At 42.7% G+C, this 17,135-nt stretch overlaps 1 protein-coding gene across 1 annotated transcript; it reads right to left on the bottom strand.

Moving 5' to 3' along the window:
• Positions 1-5,481: 5,481 nt before the first annotated feature.
• Positions 5,482-9,507, bottom strand: LOC117962354 (ferritin heavy chain-like). Its single transcript, XM_034915864.2, has 4 exons — positions 8,981-9,507; positions 6,916-7,062; positions 6,593-6,718; positions 5,482-5,714 (listed from the first exon to the last, which is right to left on the bottom strand). The coding sequence occupies exons 1-4, from the start codon at positions 9,083-9,085 to the stop codon at positions 5,562-5,564; spliced, it is 531 nt and encodes a 176-aa protein (XP_034771755.2). The 5' UTR covers positions 9,086-9,507; the 3' UTR covers positions 5,482-5,561.
• Positions 9,508-17,135: the final 7,628 nt, after the last annotated feature.

The following is a 17,135-nucleotide window of genomic DNA, read 5'->3' on the forward strand; positions in this document are numbered from 1 at the left end:
GGGGCTTCCTGGGCAATCACAAGGCCGAAAACTATGTGGAGCTGGTTGAGACTCTGGTGAAGAACTATGGCACAATGGGCTGTAGGATGTACCTCAAAGTCCATATCCTTGATGCTCATCTTGATAAATTCAAGGAGAACATGGGAGCGTACTCGGAGGAGCAAGGCGAGCGCTTCCACCAGGATATACTGGACTTTGAACGCCGCTACCAAGGACAGTATAATGAGAACATGACGGGAGACTACATTTGGGGGCTGATTCGTGAAAGTGATTTACAGTATAATCGTAAATCTCGAAAAACTACTCACTTCTAAATCTTTTGTAGTCATTTTTGTATTACTTTAGTATAAATACATGTTAATTTGGATTCATAAGTTGTTTTTTTCTGACTTTATGTGAATGAAAAGACACAAATTCGCCCGTTTTCTCATTGGAAATAGGTAAATTTCAAAATATCAAAATATCTATGTGTTACATAGTGAGATCATTGAGGGTATAGTTAGCACACTGTGGTCCCAATCTACCAATGGCATCCCATTGCAGCTGCCCTATACTTGTGCTACCATTGCAGGGATGGACTACACATCATGTAAACACGTCAATTCAGCTACCTGCCATAGACATGTGTCTTTATAGAAGAGCCAGCGCCACCTAGTGGTCTGACACTTGGGATTGGCGGCAATACACTAGCTGTGCAGTAGATGGCGCTAGCTATTGCTTGTGGCGTCCCGCAGGGCTCTATTCGCGGTCCCATATTATTTTTTTTCCACTGGGCGAGAGCATTCGTAAACACAGTGTACATTTTCACTGTCATGCTGAAGACACACAACTTTGTATTTCTGTGAAAGCCGGTGACGCCAGTGCTAACTCAGCCTGACCAGTTGGATGTTTCAAGTTTTCTTGCAATTGAATGCGGATGAGACAGAAGTTTTGCTGTTAGCTTCCTTATAGATAGATTCGGGCAACCTGACCTCTAACATAATGATGCCCACATCTCCTCCGTGGTCAAATCTTCCTTCTACCTTCTTCGAAACATCTCCAAAGTCCGTCCCTACCTTTCCCTCCCGGATGCGGAGATTCTCTGTCATGCTTTCGTCTCCTCTCGATTCGACTACTGCAACTCTATATATGGTGGTCTCCCGGCACGCGCCATAAACCAACTGCAGCTGGTTCAGAATGCCGCTGTCAGGATTCTTACCAGATGTAAAAAACGTGATCACATCACCCCTCGTCTTGCCCAACTGCACTGGCTACCTGTAAAGTTCAGGATTATTTTCAAAACTCTCCTGCTCACCTACAAGGCCCTTCATCACACAGGTCCCAAGTACCTCCTCAACTTGCTGACCCGCTATGTCCCTGCCAGCAAGCTGAGGTCCTCCGACTCTGGCCTGCTTGTTATCCCCAAGCAAACGTGCCCCACACTCGGAGAGAACGCTCGTTTAGCTTCATGGCTCCGCCTCTCTGGAGCTCTCTCCCAGCTTTGGTGCGTGATGCTCCCACCGTCGCTCGCTTCAAATCAACTCTAAAGACCCACCTGTTCTCTCTTGCCTTCCATGCTCTTTAAGCCTGATATCTGCTTGTAGCTGCTGTGTTGCTGCTACTGTTTCATGTATTATGCATTTCTCTGTATTAAAAGTATTATGGATTTTCTTGTTGTTACTGCATCTTGTAAAGCGCTTTGTGATGGTGGCCCACTATGAAAAGCGCTATATAAAATAAAGATTGATTGATTGATTGATAAAACCTGATGCGATTCACGTGGGGGTTTATCTTTGATTCAGATTTGAGTTTGAGGCTCACAGTCGAAGCATTACATCCTGTGGCAGGGCAGCAGCGTGTGTGTGTGGGAATGTCAGGTTGGCAGGGATGGGGTTAAATCTGTCCCCCGCCAGCAATCGCAGGTGTGGCCCTTCCCCAGTTAGGTAACTGGTGCTAATTGGGGCGTGGCCACATGTATAAAAGGAAGGGGAGGAGTTTGAGGGGTGAGTGTTTGTGCTGCGGTTTTTGTATTGTTTGGAAACGTAGTGCTGAAGGTGAACGCCCAGCTGGTCTTTAAACCTTGTGTTTTGGGTGCCGTGTCCTGTTTGTTTTTGGGCTGGACTCACCTCCCACTGCCTTGAGTGATTGCTATACACTCAGAATGTAACCCTACCCTCATCTACAATGCAATACAATGTATTTTGCATGTAAGCAAAGAAAACAAAACATGCACAGACACACAGACTGAGTTTCACCCAATATTTGCCTTATTAAGATCCGAGTGAAACCAGGAATGGATCACGCTGCTGTGCAACGGGAGTCTGATTCCCAGCCCTGTGATTTTCTATGAGAGCGCTTCAATACAGAGATCAACAGGGATGGGAATCAGACTCCTATTGCACAGCAGTGTGATCCAGTCCAGGTTTTACTGCTACAAGCTTGATCAGCCCACAGTGTGTCCAGCTAACAAGCTCAGGTGTGTCTTATTATTAAACTCACAGTGAAACCAGGAGTAGATCACACTGCTGTGCAGCGGGAGTCTGATTCCCACCCCTGTATTAACCCTGATATTTCCCTGCAAAACTGAGAAATGTTGTGATTTTCACAGCTTTGTTTCTCTTTAATAAACTGATCATTTCCCAGGATTTTTTTTGAATAAACTCTGATAACATCTCAAGAAAATAAGCGACCTTCCGTGCAGTTTCACAATCAACACCAAACTTAGTTCCCTATGCTTTCAGTTCTGTTATGATCATATGGTCATATGATGGGATGCTGTGGGCGTTGCCGCGGTGACCTGATAAAAAATAGCTTGCTTCTGTTTTGTCAAGGCAGATCACTCAAGCTGCTCAAAGCAATTGCAGCTGACAAAATAACTCCCTGAATCTCTCCTCCATTCGCTACACAGCTCTCAAAATGTGCAGTTTGGAAAGAAGCACATAGTTAAAGCACACATTTTTATTTTAAAACCCGGGGCAGATGCGTTTGAAAATGTAAATCCATGTTTTTGGTCGAGGATGGTTGTCTTTCCAAACTGCGCGTTTGAGAGCTGTGTAGCGAATGGAGGCCCAGGACAGGGGAGATTCAGATCACTTGTAAGGAAGAATCTAATGTGTTGGATAATGGAGAAGGACTCTGTGATTACGTTGTCAAAAGTCCAAAGTCAATGTTTTATTTGCCCTGATAATGAAAACAAAAGCCAGTAAGACCAATACAGACTTTGAACTTTGTGGGGAAAAAAACATCTGGTTAATTAATAACTTCAATTTTAAAGGAGCGCTGACCATCTTTAAAATCCATTCTCTCACCTCTTATTAGCTTTATTAACAGGATCACTGCCCCCTCCCTTTAAAGGAGCGCTGACCATCTTTAAAATCCATTCTCTCACCTCTTATTAGCTTTATTAACAGGATCACTGCCCCCTCCCTTTAAAGGAGCGCTGACCATCTTTAAAATCCATTCTCTCACCTCTTATTAGCTTTATTAACAGGATCACTGCCCCCTCCCTTTAAAGGAGCGCTGACCATCTTTAAAATCCATTCTCTCACCTCTTATTAGCTTTATTAACAGGATCACCGGCCCCTCCCTTTAAAGGAGCGCTGACCATCTTTAAAATCCATTCTCTCACCTCTTATTAGCTTTATTAACAGGATCACCGGCCCCTCCCTTTAAAGGAGCGCTGACCATCTTTAAAATCCATTCTCTCACCTCTTATTAGCTTTATTAACAGGATCACCGGCCCCTCCCTTTAAAGGAGCGCTGACCATCTTTAAAATCCATTCTCTCACCTCTTATTAGCTTTATTAACAGGATCACCGGCCCCTCCCTTTAAAGGAGCGCTGACCATCTTTAAAATCCATTCTCTCACCTCTTATTAGCTTTATTAACAGGATCACTGGCCCCTCCCTTTAAAGGAGCGCTGACCATCTTTAAAATCCATTCTCTCACCTCTTATTAGCTTTATTAACAGGATCACTGGCCCCTCCTTTTAAAGGAGTGCTGATCATCTTTGAAATATCTTGCCTCTTGCTTATCATGAAAATGTACTGCAGTCAGCACCCTCTAGTGTTTCAATATTGCAATTAATTTTTAAAATCTATTTGTTTTAAATATCCAATTCATTTAAAAGCGGGTATACACTTTGTCTGATCTATACTACGGCAGTGTAGCTAAAACTGAAGAGCAGCTCCTGAACTCAGTCAAAGCAACGCAGACTCAGCAACAAATATCACATAATTAAATAACACAAGCAGAGCGCTAGAGTTAAAGAACTACAGTTCCCAGCATCCCTCGCCATGGCCGCGGGTGCAGAGGCATGCTGGGAGCTGTAGTCCTATAGCCAGGGCTGTCCCGGTTCACAATACAATAACTACGGCAGCACAGCTAGAACTGAAGAGCAGCTCCTGAACTCACAGTCAAAGCAACGCAGACTCAGAGACACAGAAATAATAAACACAGTGTTTGAGTGACCGCGTCACTCTCTGGATTGGCAGCAAACTTCATGAAAAGGTAAGGGGCTGGCATTTTGAAAATGTTCAATTCCGCTCCCACACCTCAGCAACTCCCACACAGCTCCGATCCCCAAACCAGTCACCTCTTCACACCCTGGAGCTCCACAGCCGATGTGAGCTACCGCCCCCTGGAGGACAAAGGCCAGCTCTGCAGGTGTTTGAATTCCGCTGGCCAGTAGGGGCCACTGTAGAGCAGCGATTGTCTCCCTAATCCAGTGCCAGAGGAATCTCCAGCAAAGAACCTGCGCTCCCCTGACTGTGTGACTCCCCTCTGCGCACCACGCGGCCGTGCCTTTACCTCGGGGGACCCCTGTGCACCCCTGACTGTGTGACCCCCCCTGCGCACCACTCGGCCGTGCCTTTACCAGGGGAGACCCTCGGGGACCCCCGCGCTCCCCTGACTGTGTGACTCCCCCTGCACACCACGCGGCCGTGCCTTTACCAGGGGAGACCCTCAGGGACCCCCACGCTCCCCTGACTGTGTGACTCCCCCTGCACACCACGCGGCCGTGCCTTTACCAAGGGAGACCCTCGGGGACCCCTGCGCTCCCCTGACTGTGTGACTCCCCCCTGCACACCACGCGGCCGTGCCTTTACCAGGGGAGACCCTCAGGGACCCCCACGCTCCCCTGACTGTGTGACTCCCCCTGCACACCACGCGGCCGTGCCTTTACCAAGGGAGAACCTGGCGAGATGGTATAACCAGACACACTCTGTCAATGACAGAGCCGCAAACTGGGAGACCAAGAGTCACAACACCTGCCCGAGATCCACAGATCATTCCGCAGCATCTTCGTCAATTGTTAATCAGCACAATAAAAAGTCACTGCACCTGCTCTAAAACAGAGTTTGTCATTTTTCGAACACATCTAGTGAATTTTATCCAAATATAAGTGATAAGTTTCTTTTGATGCTCAGTATAGAGAGCTTTAAAATAAACAATAATTCCAATACCAATTACCAGCAGTAATTAATGAACACGATATGAGAATTTCTCTTTTTAAATGTATCTTTATTGAATGCGACTAACTTTACAAGCCTTTGTAAAACAGCCTTCTTGTTTGGAAGTGTCTAGCTAAGAGTGTGCTTGTCAAACAGGTACTCTCCCATCATGCCCTGCTGCTCGCAGGAAGTGAGCTTGCGCAGGCTGGTCACATGATCTCCCAGCCTCTTGATTTCCTCCACGCTGCGAGACAGGAAGTGACCCTCGAGAAAATCACAGAGCTGGAGACACAGAAGAAAGAGGTGGCGACAAAAACTAAACAAAAATACAACTCCCAGCATGCCTCTGCACTAGGAGGAGCAGTGAAGGACGATGGGAGCTGTAGTTCTTTATACAGGCAGGTTCAGAAATAGGAATAATATGCTGAGCATTACTGAGATTATCAGGACTGTGCCGAAACAAGCAATCTGTAAGTGGAATCAGATTCAAAACTACAGCTCCCAGCATGCCTCAGCACCAGCAATAACTGAAGGACAATGGGAGGTGTAGTTCTTTACACAGGCAGGTTTATTAATAGTGTGGAGAGAGAGAGAGAGAGAGAGAGAGAGAGAGAGAGAGAGAGAGAGAGAGAGAGAGGGGACACACACACACACACACACACAGACAGACAGAGAGACAGAGACACACACAGACAGACAGAGAGACAGAGACACACACAGACACAGACACACAGAGACTCATGCACACACACACACACACACAGAGACACACACACAGACAGAGACTCACACACACAGACAGACTGACACACACAGAGACACACACACAGAGACAGACAGACAGACTCAGACTCACACACACAGACAGACACAGACTCACACAGACAGACAGACACACACACAGACAGACAGACACAGACAGACAGACAGACAGACACGCAGATACACAGACAGAGACTCACACACAGACAGACAGACAGAGACTCACACACAGACAGACAGACAGAGACTCACACACAGACAGACAGACAGAGACTCACACACAGACAGACAGGCAGAGACACACACACACTCACACAGACAGACAGACAGACAGACAGACACTCACACACACTCACACAGACAGTCACAGACTCACACAGACAGACACTCAGACTCACGTGGGGGTCGTTGTTTTGTCCGGAGATCTTGTGCAGCTCCAGCACCGCCTGGTTCAGCTCCTTCTGATAATTAACAGCGAAGACCATGGCATCCAGACCCCCCTCCCACTCCCCCTTAGAGGGGCTCTGAGAGGGAGAGAGACAGAGAGAGAGAGAGAGAGAGAGAGAGTCACAGCAACTTCACTGCCAAACACACAGGATAACAAGCTCAGGTGTCTCTTATTATTAAACTCATAGCAAAACCAGGAATGGATCACACTGCTCTGAAACGGGAGTCTTATTCCCATCGCTGTTGCTCTTGCCAACCATGATTGACAGCTCACCTGGATGGTTTGCAGTAAGACCCGACCCCCTCGCTGTAGCTGGTATCCCAGCAGCCTTTCTGCCTGCTCCTGCTCGGCGTGGGAACGCTCCAGGAAAAATCTGGCGAAGTTCGACAACGCAACGTCATCCTGGTCGAAGAAGAACGACTGAGGAGAACAATGAGAAAACCAGGGAAGCATTGTAAAGCACACAGAGGTCTGGTAAAGCATAGGGAGGTCTGGTAAAGCATAGGGAAGCATTGTAAAGCACAGAGAGGTCTGGTAAAGCATAGGGAAGCATTGTAAAGCACAGAGAGGTCTGGTAAAGCATAGGGAAGCATTGTAAAGCACAGAGAGGTCTGGTAAAGCATAGGGAAGCATTGTAAAGCACGGAGAGGTCTGGTAAAGCATAGGGAAGCATTGTAAAGCACGGAGAGGTCTGGTAAAGCATAGGGAAGCATTGTAAAGCACAGAGAGGTCTGGTAAAGCATAGGGAAGCATTGTAAAGCACAGAGAGGTCTGGTAAAGCATAGGGAAGCATTGTAAAGCACAGAGAGGTCTGGTAAAGCATAGGGAAGCATTGTAAAGCACAGAGAGGTCTGGTAAAGCATAGGGAAGCATTGTAAAGCACAGAGAGGTCTGGTAAAGCATAGGGAAGCATTGTAAAGCAAATAATAATAATAATAATAATAATAATAATAATAATAATAATAATAATAATATTTATTTCTTAGCAGACGCCCTTATCCAAGACTTACAATTGTTACAAGATATCACATTATTTTTACATACAATTCCCCACTACAGTTGAATTTTTAATGGAGCAATCTAGGTAAAGTACCTTGCTCAAGGGTACAGCAGCAGTGTCCCCCCACCTGGGATTGAACCCACGCCCCTCCGGTCAAGAGTCCAGAGCCCTAACCACTACTCCACACTGCTGCCCAAATAGTATTTAAACTCAATTCAAACAGGCACACGTCAAGTAAACTAAACTAATGATTCAGACAGCCCCCCTGAGTTTCAATAGCCATAGTTTTATATATTATACAGCAACACCAAACACGATTCAGACAGTCCCCCTGAGTTTCAATAGCCATAGTTTTACATATTATACAGCAACACCAAACACGATTCAGACAGCCCCCCTGAGTTTCAATAGCCATAGTTTTATATATTATACAGCAACACCAAACACGATTCAGACAGTCCCCCTGAGTTTCAATAGCCATAGTTTTATATATTATACAGCAACACCAAACACGATTCAGACAGTCCCCCTGAGTTTCAATAGTCATAGTTTTATATATTATACAGCAACACCAAACACGATTCAGACAGTCCCCCTGAGTTTCAATAGCCATAGTTTTATATATTATACAGCAACACCAAACACGATTCAGACAGTCCCCCTGAGTTTCAATAGCCATAGTTTTATATATTATACAGCAACACCAAACACGATTCAGACAGTCCCTGAGTTTCAATAGCCATAGTTTTATATATTATACAGCAACACCAAACACGATTCAGACAGTCCCCGAGTTTCAATAGCCATAGTTTTATATATTATACAGCAACACCAAACACGATTCAGACAGCCCCCCTGAGTTTCAATAGCCATAGTTTTATATATTATACAGCAACACCAAACACGATTCAGACAGTCCCCCTGAGTTTCAATAGCCATAGTTTTATATATTATACAGCAACACCAAACACGATTCAGACAGTCCCCCTGAGTTTCAATAGCCATAGTTTTATATATTATACAGCAACACCAAACACGATTCAGACAGTCCCTGAGTTTCAATAGCCATAGTTTTATATATTATACAGCAACACCAAACATGATTCAGACAGTCCCCCTGAGTTTCAATAGCCATAGTTTTATATATTATACAGCAACACCAAACACGATTCAGACAGTCCCCCTAGTTGAGGGGACTTACAGCTGAATGCTCTACCGCCTGTGTTGTTTTTGTGAAGTTTTATACAGCAGTTCAGTCACGTTGTATTAAAAAAAGAAGAAAAAAAAATGAAAGTAAACTTAATATTATTATTTTTATTATTATTACTATCATCTCACCATCGAAAGGAATGTGTAAGAAGCCCGGAGTTTCGTGTTGATAAGCAGGTTTAGCCCGGCTTCGCTGTCCTGGTGAAAATTCTGCTTGACCCGGGATTTGTCCATCTTCAAACAAACACGGAACCGGACCAGCTGGCTGAAGCACCGAGTTATAAACTGTTTCTGAAGAGCCTGGCTGATTGACTGATTCACTTTCTTTGTCTCTCCCGCAAATATACTCTTATATCAGGACAAAACAAAACGCGCTATCTTCCTCCAGCACGCTCAGTTTGTTAACGAGTCGCGCTCCCCCTCCCCTCTCCTTTCACACAAAGATAAACTTCTATTGTCACGACAGTGCGACGCGCGCTTTCTTTTGCACGCTCGATTCGTTTTTTAAGTTTATTTTTTGTTGTAACTTTTCATATACACTTCCAAAATGTTCCTTTCCTTGTTCTTTCTATATTGTATTTTCTGGGTCTCTGTCACGTGGTTAGGTGTTCACCTTCGCGATGCTCTGCAGGCACAGAGTTGAAAGGTCAGGGGTTACCGTTGTTATTGCTTCAGGGATGGCTGGGTAACGCGCAACAGCATTTGCAAAATATTTCAACATACGTTAGCAATTTCTTTCTTGTACAAATTATTCATTACAGTTTTTAAATCTCTTAGTATGGCAATTTCTAAAGAAATGTTGTAAACGTAACAGAATACCTTTTCTCTCTTCCTTTCTAAGTCAATCTATCTTAATTGTATAACATTTTAAAAAAGACAGGTGGCAATTAAATAAATGCATAGAAAGATTTTTTGGGAACATCGTTAGCCAGATATTTCATATACACTTGTAGCTATCATACTTATATACTGGGGAGTTGGTTCATATATATATATATATGAACCAACTCCGCAGTAATGTTGTTGAAGCTGACACCCTGGGATCCTTCAAGAAGCTGCTTGATGAGATTCTGGGATCAATAAGCTACTAACAACCAAACGAGCAAGATGGGCTGAATGGCCTCCTCTCGTTTGTAAACTTTCTTATTCATTCATTCATTCATTCTTTCTTGAAATCAGTTTGATCCGTTTCTGGTTCCACTGTGAGTTTAATAATCAGACACACCTGAGTTTGTTAGCTAGACATACTGGGGGCTGATCATGCTGGTAGTAAAACCTGGACTGGATCACACTGCTGTGCGACAGGAGTCTTGTTCCCTCGCCGCTCTCTCTGTGTTTGTGTTTGTGTGCGGATCTCAGTTTGTGTTACAGAAGGCGTCCCGCCACCATGAATCTGTTGCCCGGTCTTTGATATCAGCGGCACCTCCCGCGCCTGCGCTGTGTTGATAAAGCCGATCTCAGCGGGTTTGCCTTGTGGTGAATCTCATCCGCTAAAAAAAAAAAAAACACAACCTCAAAACAAAACCCCCTCTTTTATAGTCCTGAAAAGGTATTTTAAAATGATTTCATCCTGAACGAAACGTTTGTATTCATTCTTTTAAGCATAAATGATTAATTACGGATTTTGTTCTTTCCCGATATTTTGATTCTAATTCTTTCTTTCTTTCTTTCTTTCTTTCTTTCTTTCTTTCTTTCTTTCTTTCTTTCTTTCTTTCTTTCTCTCTCGGTGTTTGTTGTCTTCACCTGCGTCCATCACACACCTGTTTCACCTGCCTGCGAGTAAGGCTTGTTGCGGACTCGTCTTCCCTGCCGGTGTGAGCGACAGCGTGTGCGGCGATCGTGGAAGAATACCTGGGAAAGGACGCTGGCTTTTTCTGGGGCGGTTAGGGTCGTGTTATTTTATTAGTTAGTGGTGTATTTTAAATATTTATAATTCGTCGTGTGCTTGTATGTGGTTCTGCTGTGGCTTTTCATCTTCTTTCTCTCTCTCTCTCTCTCTCTCTCTCTCTCTCTCTCTCTCCTTATTTTCCTTTTTTTGTTTCCTTCTTCTAAGAAACATTTTAATTTAGTACTTTTATGTTTTGTTTAATTTTTGTTATTACATAATAATAATAATAATAATAATAATAATAATAATATCGCAGTTACTTAAATCATGTATTATTAGATAATGGAGATTAAGGTATACAGTTTATATATATATATATATATATATAATATATAATGTATATTTATGTTCTCTGAAACCTTGTGGTCTTGCGCTTTATTTTATTTTTTTTAATAAAAAATAAATATGTTAAATGAAACATGTTAAATTTTTTGGGGGAGATGTAGCACAAACGTTTTTTCAGGACGTTTTTTTGGGGAGGGAAACCCTTTTCATCTGTGTAGAAAGAAAATCTAAACATGTTATTGATGACGAAGTGAGTGGATGATGTCATGCTTACGTCGGAATAGAACATTCGTTCCAAGAGGTTCCAAAGTTCCTAGATTGAAAATAAATGTGCGTTCTCTTTGTTTCCTAGGAGCGTGTGTCTGTGCGTGTGTGTATATAAGTATATTTCACCTCAAATCTGCTGCAGAATGAATGACTTGCAGAAACTTTACCGTTCTTTGTATCTGTACGCCACAAGCCGTGCAGCCGTGGGGTTTAAAGATGGGTGGGTATGTCCCACGTAATCGTGTCACCCACAATTTAAGCTAAAAACGGTAGCATAATTAGTAATAATAATAATAATAATAATAATAATAATAATATTTTATAAAGCGCCTAAATGCACGCATCTCAAAGCGCTGTACAAACACAAAAAAACACAGAGAACCATCTGTACATAGAGCATTTTAAAAGTATACGTAATATAAAAATAAATGACACTAATATAAAACCAAATCATGTTAAAAAAAAAAAACTAACTGATAGTAGAATTGAAAAATGAACTAATTTCGACACGCACAAGAGAGGGCGTGCTTGCGCGGGACGTCGGTGCTGCACGCGTCAGGGGAATACACAGACAGCTGGGGGGCTGCGTGTTTTGAATCGACCTGGAAAGCAATTCAATCTACACGGGACATTTGCTAAATCTGTGTGCCTTCCGTCTGCTTTTGGCTGTGCCGGTCAGGGGTGAGTCAGGGCTGATATCGACCGGGCACCAGACTGGCCGCTCGCAGGGACTGTTCGGCTGTAACTACAGACTTTTCTTCATTTCAAAACTGTCTGTGTTGAGGGTGTTTTTTCTCTCGGTTTTCTTAGGCTTCTACCGCGATTTTTTTTTTCGTTGAAACATTGCACGGATAACAGTTTATCCAGCCGTTTTCGCAAAGGGTGCGTTTTAACTTTGTCAGATAATTAGTAGTTTTCACGACATAAAATAAACACGGTAAACTAACGCCTGAAAGTGCCCCATAGTAAAAGCACAGCACAGTGTAATGAAGCATAAAGCATAGGGAAGCATTGTAAAGCACAGAGAGGTCTGGTAAAGCATGGGGAAGCATTGTAAAGCACAGAGAGGTCTGGTAAAGCAATAGGGAAGCATTGTAAAGCACAGAGAGGTCTGGTAAAGCATGGGGAAGCATTGTAAAGCACAGAGAGGTCTGGTAAAGCATAGGGAAGCATTGTAAAGCACAGAGAGGTCTGGTAAAGCATAGGGAAGCATTGTAAAGCACAGAGAGGTCTGGTAAAGCATAGGGAAGCATTGTAAAGCACAGAGAGGTCTGGTAAAGCATAGGGAAGCATTGTAAAGCACAGAGAGGTCTGGTGAAGCATAGGGAAGCATTGTAAAGAACAGAGAGGTCTGGTAAAGCATAGGGAAGCAGTGTACTGTGATTCTTGAAGTGTATTTTTGTTTACGACTGTCGTCTGCTAAGAAATAAATAACATAATAATATTACAAAACAGAGCAAACTAACCCTTATAAAAGTGTAATACAGGGGTTACTATTGGAGAGTTTTATATATAACACACCCCACACCAGGGCGATGCCACACCCAAATCGGAGAGACAGGCAGACAGACAGACAGTCACGTCCTAATAAATTCGCCGTTGGTTATTCCTATGGATAATTGGTTTATTTTTTTCTAAAGAAATTGTTTGGTGAACAGTGCCCTCTAGAGGACAGACTGGGTCACCTCAAGCAGACAAAGAGCCACATTTATATATTAAGAAAACATGTCGGTTAAAACGGAAAGACATCAACAATATGAAGAAATAGTAAAAATGACAATAAGATAATAATAATAATAATAATAATAATAATAATAATAATAATAGGCGAGAGAATGGATTTTAAAGATGGTCAGCGCTCCTTTAAAGGGAGGGGCCAGTGATCCTGTTAATAAAGCTAATAAGAGGTGAGAGAATGGATTTTAAAGATGGTCAGCGCTCCTTTAAAGGGAGGGGCCAGTGATCCTGTTAATAAAGCTAGTAAGAGGTGAGAGAATGGATTTTAAAGATGGTCAGCGCTCCTTTAAAGGGAGGGGCCAGTGATCCTGTTAATAAAGCTAATAAGAGGTGAGAGAATGGATTTTAAAGATGGTCAGCGCTCCTTTAAAGGGAGGGGTCAGTGATCCTGTTAATAAAGCTAATAAGAGGTGAGAGAATGGATTTTAAAGATGGTCAGCGCTCCTTTAAATGGTGGGGCCAGTGATCCTGTTAATGAAGCTAATAAGAGGTGAGAGAATGGATTTTAAAGATGGTCAGCGCTCCTTTAAAGGGAGGGGCCAATGATCCTGTTAATAAAGCTAATAAGAGGTGAGAGAATAGATTTTAAAGATGGTCAGCGCTCCTTTAAAGGGAGGGGCCAGAGATCCTGTTAATAAAGCTAATAAGAGGTGAGAGAATGGATTTTAAAGATGGTCAGCGCTCCTTTAAAGGGAGGGGCCAACGATCCTGTTAATAAAGCTAATAAGAGGTGAGAGAATAGATTTTAAAGATGGTCAGCGCTCCTTTAAAGGGAGGTGCCATTGATACTGTTAATAAATCTAATAAGAGGTGAGAGAATGGATTTTAAAGATGGTCAGCGCTCCTTTAAAGGGAGGGGCCGGTGATCCTGTTAATAAAGCTAATAAGAAGTGAGAGAATGGATTTTAAAGATGTTCAGCGCTCCTTTAAAGGGAGGGGCCAGCGATCCTGTTAATAAAGCTAATAAGAGGTGAGAGAATGGATTTTAAAGATGGTCAGCGCTCCTTTAAAGGGAGGGGCCAGAGATCCTGTTAATAAAGCTAATAAGAGGTGAGAGAATGGATTTTAAAGAAGGTCAGCGCTCCTTTAAAGGGAGGGGTCAGTGATCCTGTTAATAAAGCTAATAAGAGGTGAGAGAATGGATTTTAAAGATGGTCAGCGCTCCTTTAAAGGGAGGGGCCAGTGATCCTGTTAATAAAGTGTGGTGCAGTGATATATGTCAGTCTGAGGCTGAGGAGAGTTCTGTTCCCATGGTATGAAAAACTTGTAGTTCTTTAGGATGTCCACCAGGTGGCAGTGTTTGCAAAGTGTGTTGAGTACAGGTAACCGCTCAGCTGTCCTGTGGGAGCCAGTAAGGGGCAGCAGTGAAGTGAAGCCAGGCTTTTGGTTTGTTTGAAGAGTTTGCAGTATTTTTGGTTTAAACCTTTATTTTTATGTTCCTGTGTTTTTCTTTTGGTTTTTTTTTGTGTATAGATAAAAGTGCGCTGAACCGTAATACTGTCTGTGAGTTTTTGCCGTTTCTGCCGCTAGCCAAGCCTTGACCGCCAGATCACGTTACCACAAAAGCTAACCGGTGAGAGGATGGATGTGTCGCTGTAGCTCTAACAAAGTCAGGCTGGCACTAGAATGTGCTGAATGCATAAGGAATGAGGAAGTTCGATTCTTTTCTCGTCATACATTTTGTTCCCATTAAAACTTGACGTTGAAAACTGAAACTCGGACTTCCCCATTACTGGAATTCTCCGGAGGTTGATCCAGGAAGTAGAACACTATCTGAAATCATGTAAACTGACCTTTCTTTAACCTAGCGAAGCACCAGACATCACATTATTTTTACATTCAATTACCCATTTATACAGTTGGGTTTTTACTGGAGCAATCTAGGTAAAGTACCTTGCTCAAGGGTACAGCAGCAGTGTCCCCCACCTGGGATTGAACCCACAACCCTCCGGTCAAGAGTCGAGAGCCCTAACCACTACTCCACACTGCTGATTATTATTATTATTATTATTATTATTATTATTATTATTATTATTATTTATTTCTTAGCAGACGCCCTTATCCAGGGCGACTTATAATTGTTACAAGATATCACATTATTTTTACATACAATTCCCCATTTATACAGTTGGGTTTTTACTGGAGCAATCTAGGTAAAGTACCTTGCTCAAGGGTACAGCAGCAGTGTCCCTCCCACCTGGGATTGAACCCACGACCCTCCGGTCAAGAGTCCAGAGCCCTGACCACTACACCACACTGCCATTATTATTATTATTATTATTATTATTATTATTATTATTATTATTATTATTATTATTATTATTATTATTATTAATAATAATAATAATATTTCTTCCAGCCTCATGTCCCTATCTGGTAGCTCTTCAAAAAACAACTAGGATTTAATTTCTTTAATTGTGGATGAAAGGGGGTCGGTCATTTTTATTTTAATTTTTTTTACATAGCCGCCGCCTTCTTTCTTTTGTGAATATTTTTTGCCTTTTGCTTAAATTTTGTATTGTGCAACCAGGGCTGTAACTAGCTGTGAGGACACCGAGGTCTGTTTTTTTTCTGTTTGTTAATCATCAATGCTGATGCTCGTGTAAAAAATTCTGGTAAAGTACAAGAGACTCCTTTGTTTTCTTTGCTGGTTTGTCGTCTCTTTAAACTGCCTGAGCATTTCTACAAGATATTTTTTGGTTGCTGTTTCCATATCTAGATAAACATAAATAAAGGCATGTTGCCATGGTTTTATTTATTTCTCCAAATTGTATGCGGCAGGTCGTTGTTTTAATATTTAAAGGCTTTGTATGTTACAGATATGCGAAAATAAGACTGAACAGTCAATAAACATTCTCTCTCTCTCTCTCTCTCTCTCTCTCTCTCTCTCTCTCTCTCTCTCTCTCTCTCTCTCTCTCTCTCTCTCTCTCTTCTTTACGAAGTGTATATATAGGTGTTACGAATTCCAGGAAGAATATACTTTAAAATATATGATTTAAATATGTTTTGCATATTTCTTTTTATTTTGTAGTTCACGTTTACTTATTAACCTTCATACAAATCACTGCGGTTTATTCGACAGACGGGAGATTAAGATAGTTATTCTGTGAGCTGCACTGTGAAGCACAGAGAGGTCTGGTAAAGCATAGGGAAGCATTGTAAAGCACAGAGAGGTCTGGTGAAGCATAGGGAAGCATTGTAAAGCACAGAGAGGTCTGGTAAAGCATAGGGAAGCATTGTAAAGCACAGAGAGGTCTGGTAAAGCATAGGGAAGCATTGTAAAGCACAGAGAGGTCTGGTGAAGCATAGGGAAGCATTGTAAAGCACAGAGAGGTCTGGTGAAGCATAGGGAAGCATTGTAAAGCACAGAGAGGTCTGGTAAAGCATAGGGAAGCATTGTAAAGCACAGAGAGGTCTGGTAAAGCATAGGGAAGCATTGTAAAGCACAGAGAGGTCTGGTAAAGCACAGGGAAGCATTGTAAAGCACAGAGAGGTCTGGTAAAGCATAGAGAAGCATTGTAAAGCACAGAGGGGTCTGGTAAAGCATAGGGAAGTATTGTAAAGCACACAGAGGTCTGGTAAAGCATAGGGAAGCATTGTAAAGCACAGAGAGGTCTGGTAAAGCATAGGGAAGCATTGTAAAGCACAGAGAGGTCTGGTAAAGCATAGGGAAGCATTGTAAAGCACAGAGAGGTCTGGTAAAGCACAGGGAAGCATTGTTGTATTTCTTGCTCTTATTGTATTACTTGTATTGTAACGCTTGAAATGTTTTTGCTTACGATTGTAAGTCGCCCTGGATAAGGGCGTCTGCTAAGAAATAAATAATAATAATAATAAACAGAGGTCTGGTAAAGCATAGGGAAGTATTGTAAAGCACACAGAGGTGTGGTAAAGCATAGGGAAGCATTGTAAAGCACACAGAGGTCTGGTAAAGCATAGGGAAGCATTGTAAAGCACACAGAGGTCTGCTAAACCGAAGCAAATGCATAGAACATTTTTCTAAAAGTCTCTCTCCTCTCTCTCCCTGCCTCTCTCTCCTCTCTCCCTCCTGTCTCCTCTCTCCTGTCTCCTCTCTCTCCCTCCTTTTCTATGACAGTCTTATCGCTT

Source organism: Acipenser ruthenus, chromosome 58, assembly GCF_902713425.1.
Source record: "Acipenser ruthenus chromosome 58, fAciRut3.2 maternal haplotype, whole genome shotgun sequence".
NCBI lineage: Eukaryota > Metazoa > Chordata > Actinopteri > Acipenseriformes > Acipenseridae > Acipenser > Acipenser ruthenus.

Coding starts and splice junctions, on each gene's coding strand:
- LOC117962354 (XM_034915864.2), bottom strand. CDS start 9,085: ATGGACAAATCCCGGGTCAAGCAGAATTTTCACCAGGACAGCGAAGCC. Junction 6,719..6,915: donor TCTTACTGCAAACCATCCAG/GTGAGCTGTCAA, acceptor TCTCCCTCTCAG/AGCCCCTCTAAGGGGGAGTG. Junction 5,715..6,592: donor GACAAAACAACGACCCCCAC/GTGAGTCTGAGT, acceptor CTGTGTCTCCAG/CTCTGTGATTTTCTCGAGGG.